Genomic DNA, 14477 nt, shown 5'->3' on the forward strand with positions numbered 1-14477 from the left:
TAGAAATTGTTATTCTTTTGAGGAATATAATACACAAGCTATACACATACAAATATAAATATAAGAATTAATATTTGTCAATCAAACCAAACAAAATAATAAAATATTATAATTTGACATGATGTTCAGCTCTTAATTGCAGCTATGGAAAGTTAATAATTTGTGTCACCAAACTCTCTCATCGGTGACCAAGAGCAAAAGTCACGAAAAGGCATATGTAATGTAATAAAAGCTCAAATTGTAACACGCAAAATAAAGTACCTACTGTCCCATCCAATCCAGTCGCGTCGAGTCTACCCCTTTGTTTACCCTCCTCCTGAGCGGTCGGTTGCTGCAAATGGGAGTGCAACAAGAGCCGCGACAATCCCTTCTACCAGAAAAGCTACCGCCGTCTTTTGCAAATAATGCAACTTGCTGCTAGCCTTCTGAAAATACAAAAGCCACTTTCTTCTTAAAAATAAAGAATGTTTTCAATTATAGGAATCAGTTAAATTATTATTTTTGTTTAGTTTCAGGTCAAAGTTGAGACTTAGGCTCGTCACCTGAAACTAATCAAACATGAAACACTAGTTATTACACTCAGAAAAGAAAATATGGTTATATCATTTTCAAATTTCACAAAGTTTTATTTAAAAGTAGTATATAAACAGAAAGAGAAAGCAGTTCATTCCAAAAACTCAAGCGACAAAAGAATTCATTTATTCCACATACAAAATTGTAAAATGATAAATCGCAAAAACAGGTAAATTACTGAATTTAAATGTAAGCTAGTTAAGAGACATTATATATAAAATATACCAGTTCTTTCTTAGCTTCCTGGACATGATGTTTAGTCTCTTTTATGAACTGATTCCACAACTTTTTGCACTCAAGTGGTGTGATTAGGGTATCCTCTGAAGAGACCTAAGTCGGAGTTAATTCTTCATGAGAAATCAGTTTGGTGAGTAATTTTTCAGTTTGGTCTCGGATTCATAACACACATACCATACCGATGTAGTGTTATTAATTCGGTCCCAAAGTATAATATGTGGTAACAATTTGAATAAATTAAAGTAACAAAGATAAAGTAGAACTGGTGAAGTACCTCATTCCAAGTCCTTGAGGCAAGAGGATCTATAGAGTCTTTTTTCTTCTTTTCCTTCTTGAGGCAAGAAGAAAATAGAACGTTTTCAATATCGTCTTGCATCTCATTTAAGCGAATGACAGCCAAAACTGCTAAAAGTTTAAGAGACTGCATCAAACATATAACAAAGTTAGGTCACTAAATTAAGTATCTAACAATAAAATACAGGAAACTGTTATAGTTCCGTGGGCAAAAGTTTCTAGTGATTACAGCAGAACGAGCATCCTTGGTAGCAGTTTTAATTGCTTTCTTATTTTTCAAAACCCTAGGGTTTAAATCACTATCATTGTCGAAGACGCTTTCAAACCTGGACAAATGTTTTTAAAAAAAGTGATAAGCAACCGACATGAGAAAGAAAAATGAAGATAATTTATCGACAAGTTGGCTACCGTTTTTTCATGAGGGTCAAAACCTCATCAGCTTTGCCTCTTACATTTTTCTCCACCTCATTTCTTGCACAGTTCATTAAATTTTGCTTCATTTTCGAAATTGTTTCCTCATCCAACTGTCCATCTAGTTCAGTTGAAAACGTTGATATTGCATTTGCAACCTCAAACTTAAGCATGTCTCTTATTAGAGCCCAAACGTCTTTTCCACCATCTTCAAGAAGAGCCTCATCGACCTTTTCAGTTAAAGAGGTGGAAAGTTGGTTCTGAGAAAGAAAAAAAAAAGGTCGATAACATGTTCCGCGTATTTTAATATAATGTGTCGACAACATGTTCATAAAACGGGTCAATAACTTGTGGATACGCATTGACAAGTTATTACACAGAAGACTACGTTATGAACATAAGATATATATATATATATATATAACACTACCTCATACTTGACTTTCAATTCTGACAACTTGGCGCTATGAGATGCATCTGCATCTTTATCACATAGAAGTTTTTTCCCAACGATTGAAGAATCCAAATTAGCCTTCTGCATGGTGGCATCTGAAAGCACAAACATGGATGGGAAATATCATACCTCAAGAAAGATTGATGTTGTGTTTGCCAAAATTGCGATCTTGATCACCAACAAAATCGCAAATGCTATTACCTGCACATCCTTGCCTAAACTTAGGCATGGAAGCCTCAAAACTTGTTGTACTAGTGCTAGCAGATGAATCAAATAATCCTTCTTCGTTAAATGACTGCTTCACCTTAAGCTCTTCAAGGGAACGCAGGTGTTCAAGGATAGTAGCATACGCAGCGTGGACAAGCTGTAGTTCAGAGGAAATTAAGCAAGATTTTTTGATGAAAAAATTAGGCAAGATTTTGAGCATAACTAAACTCTTTGATAAGTTAGAGAGGGAGAGAGACAAATGACATACATAAAATGCTTTTGACTCCAACAGTTGTTTTCTTGTTGAGTTCCTTACACCTTCGTCAAAGTCCATGGTCTCCATATCATATCTATATGATGCATAAGCAAGATCAAAGGCCAAACACACAAATGATCATGTACTGATCAGTAGATAGCATGGGCCAGAGTTATACTTTCAGAATTTTATTAAATAATGGTACAAAATTTACACCAGATCGTAGAATTGAACCTACTCAGAAAGATAGGCGTCGAGAATTGATCTAAGCCTTTTACCAGAACCTTGTACAGGACCACTTTGGGCAGCTACTTGTTGCAATGCTAACCAATCCTAAACCAAGTTCATTCAAGTAAGTAATGGCCAGTAAATCATATATACTGTCCAGAAGTATAGAAGCGTCACAAAAATAGAGAAAACATACCCTATTTTCCATCAACTGATTGAATTTCTGGGTGGCAATCTCTCCACAACGAATGGTGGCAACCATAACCTAATTACATTTTTGGAAAGCCAAACTTTATGTTGCCCTTGTTGGAATTTGAGATATCTTGAGGTTATGGTTCAACTAACACACACACACACACAAGATAAAAGAGAGCAAATAAACAGGGAAGGAATTTCTATAAAATACTTCTCAAGTTAGAAAATCCAGAAAATGTGATATGGGAGATATCTTGAGCACACATTTTGTATATTGTCTTAGAATGCTAAATATTAGAAGTCAAGGCTGATTATATCACTCAGCCAAGAACCGGGTAAGCCACACATATGAGAGTGACTATGTGGCTTAATCTAAGCCGTACAAATAAAGTAGCAATAATACAACCAAGGATAGAACAAGTTTATGGTTAAAGTGTCTCAAGACATCTTTTTGACAGAAACTCAACTACACTATTACAACAAAGGCATTAAACTTAAATTTAACAGCCCTTTAATAGAAAACAAAGCAGAGTGGCATTTTGAGTAATATTTCATTATTTTTAGGTGTTCTATAGTTTGACGTATCAACTTTGTCTAAAACAAAATGAAGAAGGAACAAATAACCTTGTGATTAGGAAGATTCAAATCTCTGTTTTCTTTGATTACTTTCCAAATCTGCTGGGCACTAAGAGAAAATCCAGAGGCAGGGATAACACTACTTCTATCACCAGCAAGCCCTCCTTGTGAAATAGTATTGGAAAAACGCTGCCTCAGTTGAGCAACCTGCATACAGGCCATAACTCGCAATTATTACCACAGGATGCACACTAAACTTTACAATTACTTAATTCTTTATTAAGAGAATAATGAAGATGCTAAATAATTGACCAAAAAAAAAAAATGAAGATGCTAAATATATAGTACTAGAGAGGGGTTACGTACCTCCTCAATAAACTTCTCCTCCTGGTATTCATAACTGGACAAAGCAACTACTTCCACCTTCATGTCAAACAGCATTAATTATAATCAGAGACAAGATAAAGCTCTTTTTTTCTTCTTCTTCTTTTTTTTTTAATGAAAAGATCTTTTATTAAGAACAAACCAGCGAGAACAAAAACCGGATAGGGGGCATCCACTAACAACTGTCAGTGTGTCAACACCCACACCCAAACAAGACAGCTGACAACCCCATGGCACCAGTTCAAATCCCATTGTGGGTAACCCCTCCCCTTAGAATGAATCAACAACCCAAAAAAAAAAAAGGCAGCGACAAAGCAACAAATCAAGACAACAACCCTAAACCCTAAATCCTAAACCTCAACAATCATAGTGTGAAAAATTATGCACGTCATCATCATTGAATGAAGTTGTTTCTTGTGCCCCATACGCATAGGATCCCTAACAATTGCCCATTGAGTGTGAAGGATTCTGAAGGCTCTTTCAACATCCTTCCTATAAGCCTCTTGATTTTTGGGCAAAGAACCTTTCTTTTGGAGTATCAGGTTGCGAAATTGTCTAAACTAACATGGCCCAATGAGAGTAGATCCCATCAACCAAGTAATAGCCCATATTGTATTCATTTCCATTGGCAATATATTGGATCTGGGAAGCCACTCCATTGACTACATCATAGAACAACGGGAAACGAGATAGGAAAAAGGCATGTCATATCCAAGTGTCATACGAGGCCACAGTCTCTGAATGACAATTGGCTTAGCTTATGGACAGTAAACTAGCATGCCCAAGTAATGAGGCAGTTCTTCTATTCCCAATGATGGAATCAAGACTGCTTAACTTGCCTTGGAATCCTCTACGACTCACCTTGTGAAAAGCTTGTAAAGGAAGGCCGAATTGGGGAGCATAGGTACCACTGGCCATACAATAGAGGAACAAAACTTCCGCAAACATTTAATTGGTGTGGATTAATCTACAGTACTCGTCGGTGGAGTTTGTCGAGCATCCATATGCGAGCATTCGAAAAACATAGTGAGCTTACGTTTTGGGGATAGACACTTTTCTTCCACAAACGTTTATGTCATGGACAAAATATGTCTCATGTGGAATATCATTCAAGATACGAAAGAAAAGATCTCTTTGAATGTGGAACCGCATGAGAAAGTCCACTAGGAGACAAAGTGGTCTTTCACATAAGTTGTCCTCCATGTGATTCTTATGATTTTTTTCTCTCTTCCTATTCTTGTATTCAACAGAACCACGATGTTGGGATTGTTGAGCATATTGCTCAAACAAAAATGTATGGTATTGAACGGCCATTGCAACCTTCTGTTGACGAAGTTCACCATCAAAATCATCATGAATAAATTTTGTATAGCCTTCCTACATGAATTCATTGTAAGAAGGAGAATGAACAGGTATAACAAAGGGAGAAAGCAAAAAAATGGTTTTGGTGGATTATTTAACAAATGAATGGGTATTTATAGAGTTTGTGATTATTTTTGGGGGTTAGATCTGATTTAGATTAATTATAAAAATTACTTTGATCGTTGGATTGAAATTTCTGCCATTGGATGTAAAATTTTCCCATAGAGATTGCCTAAAAATAATCATGGTCGTTTGATCTATAGCCGTTGCAATTTTATTTATTTATTCTTTAAAAGGTAACCTCATCTTTCTAATGAAACCACTTTTCACGCAGAATGAATGGAGTGGCAGACAACCTTATGTAGTCCCAGGCCGTTGGCTTTTCCTTTCACGTGGGCTACAGTTGACGTAGAGTTAGGGTCCACCAAATTTTTACCTGAAGTGAAAAGTTGGGCCAAATATCCCCCAAAATTCCAGTATGACCCAAATTCCACCTGTGCATGGCTTGGAGATAGATTTGGGGCAAATTTTGGGATTTTTTGGGTTTAGACCCTATGATTGGGGAAGGCTTGAGAAGATCAAAACAACCCTTAGGTCCCGTTTGGTTCACAAAATGAATTTGAGGGAAATCATTTCTCATGTCATTTCCTAAGGAATGAAAAATGGAACATTTATTTCCCACATTTGGTAATGCTAGGAAAGTAACTGAGAGATATTACTTTATTTTCTTTCCCATGTTTGTTTTGAGTAGGAGGAATGGAAAACAAAGTTTGTATAAATTTTTAATTATACTAATATTAAATCAAATAAAAAAAGGATGCATTTAATGATATATTGTAATTCTAAATTGTTAATGGGGACAAAATTATCATGAAAAATGTTTATTTAATATTGGCTCATTTTCCCAAACTTTCCCATGAGGAGGGAAAACAAAACCCAAGTTGGGAGGATGACTTCACTTTCCTCCTACTTTCCCATGGGCCAGGCAACGATTTCCCATGCCTGTACTTACTAAACATAGGAAAACAATTGATTTTCCATCCCCAAGTCTCCTTTCCCATGAACCAAACGAGACCTTAGAAATAACGTAGACAACGTCAATATCCCTCAACAAGGTCCACCACAGCTTAAGAGAATAAGGATAATGAAGGAAGAGGTGATCCGCATTTTCCTCAGTCAAGTGTTGAATTTGAAGGAGGTCACAAGTGTTTACTTTATGCCCATCAGTCACACGAGAACTTTAACCTTGGGCGGAGATTTTGCCTTCCAAATTTGAGAGAAACGAAGGAAAGACTCCAGCCTACCATTAGAATGGAGATAAGAGTGAAAAGATTTACACGAGAAAGACCATGACTCTTCAAGTTCCCACCATCTCATGTCTAGTCTGACAAGAGACAATCTAACTTAATCCAAAATGACCAGAAGCCTAAGAACCTAACGAAATCTCCCTCGTTCAGATTCCTTCTAAACCAAAGTCCCAACTATAAGGAACAACGGAAAGCTCCACAAAATTAGAATTGCACAAATGTTGCTTCGTAGACAACGAAAACAACCTGGGAAGCAGATCATTCAACACACCTTAAAGCCAGATACACTACGGAGCAGCGAAGAGAATATTGAAATACTTAGGCACAATTGTTACTAGACTATTTGGTTATGTTGTTACCGATGGACTATACGACGTGCACACCGAAGAAGAATAAACACACACACCATAAGATAGATAAAGCAAACACACAAGAATACAAAGATTTATAGATGTTCGGCAAAGGGCCTATGTCCTCTCCGGTGATCCTTTCGAGAACTTTACTAGAAGAATACTACGAACCCCAAAATATGTTAACCCTGAAGGTTATACATGGGTGTTCGAAATAAAGTGAAATACACTCACTTTATATAACACAACGTTTCTAGGAGAAATAAAGAAATATTAGGTTCTCCATGTTTACATAAGCTTATTGCATATTTGCGGAGGCAAACATGCTATCTTTAAGGGTTAATAAATAAACGGAGCATATCGTTAGAAGCGATTCCCTAAAGATGTATAAGAGGAACAAATAGCTTGCTACAAAGCTATATAGTGTGTCATGAAGTGTAATCCCTTAAATAAAATCCCAAAATGATTCAAATTGCATGAAGTAAGTCCCTAAAGAACATGTGCCTGAAGCACAAATTTTGTACTCAATACTAATATGTATAAATTGCCACAGTGAGTACATTCATTATGATATGGTTGCAACACATTACAACTCTTAAAGAGTTGATAGTTGATCAAAACTCCTACAAAGTTCATATTTGATTAAAACTCGTGAAGAGTTAATAATTGGTTAAAACTCCTGAAGAGTTCAAGAAATATTTGTCTCAACCTGAAGATCGAGCATTATGCCAACGAGATTCTTGCCCACCAATCAGCTTTCACTAAGAAAGTATTAAAGCATTTTTATGTGGATTATCTATTGGGCACGCAAATAATTTTCAGATAATAATTTTCTTCCTCAATAAACTACATTAATTGTTGATTGTATGGTGATAAGTTTAAAGTTGCTTATTTTATTGGTTGAATCTTTATAGATTGGTTAATAATAATAAGGTACATTTTAGATTTGTCTAAAAAAATTGTGGGCTTTTATACTTTGACCCCCGAAGAGAAAATTCCTGGATCCTTTACTATTCTCTCATCCGGATATCCGCACACTATTATCATGCGAATGTTATTGTAAACAAGGAGGAAAACATGGAGGGATAGTAAAAAATACATGACCTCCTCATTATAATAATATTCGGATGTCTGCATAGGAGAATTTCTATACTTTATATATATAAAAGATAATTATGTAAAAGATCTCACATTAAAAATGTCACTGAGCAAGGTGGACTTATGCGCTTGAGGCCTCGCAACTGCATCCCATATCTGCATTAATTTTTTACAATTTGAGTAATATATCACATATATTTCTGCAAACAATTGAATTTTGTGCATCTTTATCCATAACCAATTTGATTTTAGTTTGCGTATCATTATATCGAGCAACCCACATATTTCAAATGTGATATTTGGCACAACCATCACACGTGCTAGGATCTAGGGGTGCGCATAAGGATCGGAGAACCACAATATCGGGCTGAACTGAGTTGAGGAAAGCTCTGGAAAAATGAAAAAAAAAAAAAAACCCGAGTTGACTAAAACATCAACAAAAACCCAAAAATGGAACCCAACGAGTTCCGATTCTCCCTCCTCGAAAACCGTGATGCATCAGACCAGCTTGAATGTAAATATATATTTTCCTTAATATAAAATTAGGCCAATCCGAGCCCAACTTCAGTTCTAACTCCACGTCCAACTTCAGCCTCGAGCCTTTGAACCGGCTTGAGGTTCCCCTTCACTTCCTTTTAGGCTATGTTCTCAATCAAATTCTTATCTTAAAATTCGCTTTCTAACACTGTTTATGTTCTCTAAATTTGGTTATACATCATATTTGACAATGTTGCTATTTTTATTTATTTATTTGCTCTTATGTGCAAGTAAATTGTTGGAAATCATATTTTCCTCAGATTTATTAAGGATGCGGTGGTGGGTGAGACCACAATGACGCTTCTTCGAGTGATGGTGGTAAGGTTCATTTAGGCCCACAGGTTGGGTTTCGATTATGTTGGGTTTGTGGGTTTTGTTTGGGGTTATGGTTAATGTGCTCATGTGGCCTATTAGTTTTAGTGTTGCTTTTATCCATTTTAGTTTTGTTTTTAACATATTAGTTTGTTATCTTCTTAGAATTAATACTTTAGATGCCATGTCAATGTTTTTTAGTATACAATTGAATTTTCTCTTTGATAAACAATATTTTAAAAAAAAGAAAAAAAAACAGAAAAGACTTCCAATACAAAAAGAATGCTTTTCTTTTTCTCTCGTTGTCAGCAGGTGGTCTTCTCTCTTCTTTTTCTCCCCCTTTTTCCTTCTCTACCCACTTTGTTCTCTTCTCTTTTCTCTCCTGAAAAAAACTAGCCGCCACTTCGTCTTCTTCTTCTATTTATTCTCTCCCCATCTCCTTTTCTCTCTTCCTCTCCGACTTCTTTCTCTTTTTCTCGCTTCATTTTGATAATGTGTTTTTCGGTTGCATTTATTATGTTTTTGTTTTATATTAAAGTTTATTGAAAATTAGTCAATAGCACTATGAACTAGTATGGTTTATTTGATTCTTTTATTTCTAGAAAGACATTATATACAATAAAACTGAACCTAGGCAGTTCGGATTTGTTCGATTTTTTGAGTAGTTTTCATCAAGAACCAAATCAGACTTGTTAACATGTTCGGTTCCAAATCTAATTCCAATTTTGGACAAAAACTAAATCGAACTGGAACGCGTCCACGCCTACTAGGATCTCAAGTCACTCAACATATATATATATATATATATATATATATAAAACAAAATAAAGCTGATCAAGACAAAATTACCTTTTGAATATCTTCCCTTAAAATAAACTCTAGCTTTTCGAATGGGGTCTGAACAAATGACAAGACAGAAGTAATGAATTACTAATGTTGAACAAAAATATTTATTAGCTAGGTATGAGAAATAGTAAGCAGCTCACACAGTAAACCCATACCTTTAGTGACGTATCACGTATGACAAATAGTAGCGTCCGTTTACGGGGGCTGAATATGCGCATCATCATCTATACATTGATATTGTATTGGCGCATTCAGAAATAAAACCACAAACGACGACGTATTAAGGTGGACTAGACAGTACCTCAAAAACTGTTCTTAGTAAAGGTTTGTTCGCAGCATGCTCCCGACCAACATCATTGCACCACCTGTGAAAAATACTTAATGGTTAAATGTAATTTATTGTTTTTATTACTGTGTGTGTTTTATATTTTTACTTCTTTTTTTTTTGTAGAACTTAGATAATATAATACCCATTGCCAAATTGAATTATATATGACGTTACGTACTAACTAGTTAAACAAATTAAGATGATGGAGCTAATTCCTAAAAACAACAATAACTAACAGTCAACTTACATATTTATGAGCACAATGTCTGAAATTGCAAGCGCAAATAGAGCGCTTTGCTTCTCGAAAGTAACATTCTGGAAAACAATAGAATTGCAGAGGAATTATGAAGAACAACCACATATAAGATTTCAACTATATCTAACATATATGCTACACAACAAAATTATACATTAAAGATTTAATTTTTTTTAGTAGATTAAGAGCATCTCTCGTAACGAAAAAGCCTAGAAAGTTATTTACACACCTAAGGTTTATGGTGTTTTTACAAAACCCCCCTTGAGGTTTTAACCATTACACGAACACCCCTTTAGGTCTTAAATTGTTTTCACAAAATCCACTTTCATTTATTTTTCATCAAAAGATTTATGATTTTATATCAAGAAATTTCTCCAAATGACAAAGTTACCCTTTAAGATTATATTGCATACATACATTCATTGAGGTTAATTTTGTTAATTTTAAAATTTTTTATGCATAAAGTCATCAAATTTTGGGTGGACAACTAATGAAAACGAGTTTTGTGAAAATAAACATTGAAACCTTAGGGGGTGTTCATGTAATTTTTTAAACCATCAAGAGATTTTGTGAAAACACTGAAAATCTCAGGGAGTGTTAGTGTAAATAACTCTTATTTTAGAAACTTCTTGTAAAATTTCTAAGAGGGTTTCAGAGTGTACAAATGTATATATGTATACACCCTCTCAATATAATTTCTCTCAATATATATTGAGAGAGAATAATGTTCTCTTACTAAAAAATTTATACAAAAAAGTAAAAAAGAAATAGGAATTTTACAAGTACGTAGTACGTACCTCCCCTCTTTCCCTACCATCAGTGCCCTCCAAATCTATGGCGATGGTGCAAGGCTCAATGCCAACACACTTGGCTATCCAAACTCCCTTGGTTGTTCGGCTCCTGAAATTTAATTGCACATGCATATTTAGCTGCTCACATACTCGTGCATGTATATGCGTGCATGCATACATATCACTTGTGCCCAGCAGAACATAACGCAAAATGTGTTGGAAAATTTATTAGAATTTTTTGTAACAAAATGGAAAAGTAGGTACACTAAGATAGATACAAGAACTACTTTCACAACAGATAATTATAATAAGAAGCAGAAAGGCAAAAAAAATAATTAAAAAAAAATAGACAAAACCCCTAGCCGCCACCCCTTTTGGAGTTGGGTGACTACCATGGTTTTTGTGAGACTGAATCTGCTGTCCCTAATTTAAATGTTCCCATGTTTCATGAGGTTTTTTGTGTTTTCACAAAACCCCTTCAAGTCTCAAAAATTGTCAAACATAAAACACATGTGCATATAAATAATACGTGTGCAACAAGATTATATATGTGTGCATCTACATATGGTATGTTTTTTTTTCGTCCCCGCAAGCATATAAATACGTGCCCATCTCTATACCTGGCTTGCTCAAGAACATAGACTAATTCGCATGAAAAAATCACTATTTGTGTTGGGCTCAATGAGCCAGGTTGAAAACAGGTGACCCATCAGTCACATGTTAACCTAACGGGTTGTGTCAGTGTTATCTGCGAATACTCATTAACCCGATAAAAAAGGATATTTTTGTAAAATTATATATTTCATTTTTTTTTTTTTTTTTGTTCTCGTTCTTTCTTCTCTCCCTTCTCCCCTCCCTGGACTCTCTGCTCATACTCTCTCTCACTCTCCCGTACCGTAAAAGGGAAACCAAGCTCACATATTGCAACTAATCTTGTGAGGAGCAAAGCAAAGTAAAATATTCCAGTAAAGAAAGAAAAAAAGGGTTAATTACAAAAGCCCACCCAAAATATGGGGTCATTTTTAAGTTTATACTCACTTTGTAAGACATTTACAACTCCTAGACATGGGCGGAACCATATATATATATGTGTGTGTGTGTGTACAGTCCCCTTTTATTGAGAGATCCCTCAAATAATTTTATTTGAGGGACACCTATTAGGGTACCGTACAAATTATTATTATTATTTTCCAATAATCCAAATTATCTATTTTTTAGGTCTTCATTTATAGATCGTCCTTACAAAAAATTAGACAAATTGGAAACTGTTTAGATATCCAATTGTATCCTACAAAATCAATGTACACGGTACTTCAAGAAAGTACTAAAATTTCAATAACTCAATTGAGTGGTCAAATAATATTGGATTCAAGTGATTTTTTTGTAGAGATGATCTTTGAATGAGTATCTATAAAATAGATGGTTTGAATTATCAAATACAATCCGGATTGGACCCTACAAAGGTGTCCTCAATAGTTTATATATATATATATATATATATATATTTTTTTTTGAAGGAAAAATCCAATTTTTCTAGAAAATAGTTAACTAACCTTCCATCGCATGCATCCATCTCTCTGAAGTTAGTGCGGAAGAGATGGTTCAGTAATGTGCTCTTTCCTGTCATCGATTCCATAAGCAACCAACCAATTGATTGTTAAAGATGCTAATTATTAATTAGGGCCCTATTAATTAAATATACTTTAATTAAAACGGCTTAATTTAGTTACCGCTACTCTGAGGACCCATGATGGCAACAACCACATAGTAGATCCCACACTCAGCGAGCTTAACTTTCTTTACGAAGCTGTCGACCCCTGCAACATTGAATTCGCCGTCGCCGTCGATGAGATGCGTGGCACAGCAATCTTCATCCTTCACCATCCTCTCAACTTATGAGCCCTAGATATTGTTGGAATTTTGATAATACTAGCAGCAAATTACTCCAAGAGATTAATATGCAAAGACGAGAGAGAGAGAGAGAGAGAGAGAGAGAGAGAGAAATAATGAATAAGAGCTCAGTGCTCTGCGTCTATTCTAGTTGGTCTGCTCACCAACCAAAATAATTGGAAGGCCGAAAACAGAGACATTACAAGAGTCGACCCACGTGGCTTCCTTGGGCGTGGGCACGGTACGGAGAAAGAGAGAGAGAAAAGAGAGGAGTAAAAAAAAGATAGTAAAGGAGAGAACGAAAGTGACAGGGAGGGAAAGAAGACAGAGAAGAAAATGAGAGAGAGAGAGAGAGAGAGAGAGAGAGAGAGAGAGAAAAGAAGAAGAAAGGGAGAGAGTGTCGGTAGAGAAGAGAGGAAGAGACGAAGAATAATAGAGAGAGAGAGAGAGAAAATGAAAGAGAAGAAAGAAATAGAGTAGCTAAATTCCTAGCTAGCACCTGTACCATGATGTGATGCATATGCATTAATTTTGTAGCATTGTTTAGTTTCTTAATATTGATGAGGAGCTCATTTTTAAAATCAATGTGATTTTAAAATTTCAACAAAATTAACAGAGCTCTGATAAAAATAAAAATAAAAAGAGAATATTAAAAGAATTTACCGATTATCGGAACTATATTGATGACATGTTTACTAATTCGTAATTGGATTAGGGGAAATTGAATTGAGGAGGAGTTGGATTGAGGAGAGTTAGATTCCTGATTCTTATTGAAGTTGTTTACTAAACCATATGGATTGAGAGGAGTTAGATTCCGGATTCCTAATGAAGTTATTTACTAAACCATATGGACTTGGAGTATAAATGGTGCTAATTACTAAAATGTCCTCGTTGTTGGGTTAAAAAATAGATAGCAATTTTGGAAATTTTAAAATTATGCGAGGATACAATGGGTAAAAAAGATGAATTCCTAATGGATTAGTTCTTCGGGAAATAGAATACCACCTCTCACCTAAGAATTGAATTTCTCCAAAATCAAAAATTCAATTCCTAATTTTGTGTGGGCCCCACTTACTTTTTAATTCCTTAATGTGAAGTAAACACATGAATTCTTTATAGGTGGAATTCAATTCTTGATGAGAATTCCAATTCCTGATTAGTAAACACACAATGATTTTAAAGTGGAGCTTCTCATCAATTTTAAGGAGCCAAGTTTTTCCTTATCACCTTTATAAGAGGATGACAACCAGATGTACCTATTATCCAATCAAGAGTCGACCCACGTGGCTTCCTTAGGCGTGGGCACGGTACGGAGAAAGAGAGAGAGAAAAGAGAGGAGTAAAAAAAAGATAGTAAAGGAGAGAACGAAAGTGACGGGGAGGGAAAGAAGACAGAGAAGAAAATGAGAGAGAGAGAGAGAGAGAAAAGAAGAAGAAAGGGAGAGAGTGTCGGTAGAGAAGAGACGAAGAGACGAAGAATAATATAGAGAGAGAGAGAGAGAGAGAGAGAGAGAGAGAGAGAGAGAGAAATGAAAGAGAAGAAAGAAATAGAGTAGCTAAATTCCTAGCTAGCACCTGTACCTTGA

At 35.3% G+C, this 14477-nt stretch overlaps 1 protein-coding gene across 4 annotated transcripts; it reads right to left on the reverse strand.

Annotated features, from left to right (window-relative positions):
• Positions 1–41: 41 nt before the first annotated feature.
• Positions 42–13080, reverse strand: LOC103325401 (protein ROOT HAIR DEFECTIVE 3 homolog 2-like). Of its 4 annotated transcripts, XM_008227554.3 has the most exons (20): positions 12733–13051; positions 12556–12622; positions 11009–11111; positions 10203–10270; positions 9929–9992; positions 9783–9851; positions 9631–9678; positions 8026–8088; positions 3798–3854; positions 3480–3638; positions 2857–2925; positions 2671–2765; positions 2445–2526; positions 2171–2333; positions 1946–2064; positions 1513–1775; positions 1334–1430; positions 1085–1231; positions 799–903; positions 42–425 (listed from the first exon to the last, which is right to left on the reverse strand). In XM_008227554.3, exons 1-20 carry the CDS (start codon positions 12884–12886, stop codon positions 306–308), a joined length of 2112 nt encoding a protein of 703 aa, XP_008225776.2. In that variant the 5' UTR covers positions 12887–13051; the 3' UTR covers positions 42–305. The 4 variants fall into 4 exon arrangements, with proteins under 4 accessions (XP_008225776.2, XP_088905451.1, XP_088905453.1 ...); XM_089049325.1 differs by lacking the exon at positions 8026–8088 and having other exon boundaries at positions 12733–13052; XM_089049326.1 differs by lacking the exon at positions 42–425 and having other exon boundaries at positions 799–920; positions 12733–13080.
• Positions 13081–14477: the final 1397 nt, after the last annotated feature.

Source organism: Prunus mume, linkage group LG3, assembly GCF_029339155.1.
Source record: "Prunus mume cultivar Tortuosa linkage group LG3, ASM2933915v1, whole genome shotgun sequence".
Taxonomy (NCBI): Eukaryota; Viridiplantae; Streptophyta; class Magnoliopsida; order Rosales; family Rosaceae; genus Prunus; species Prunus mume.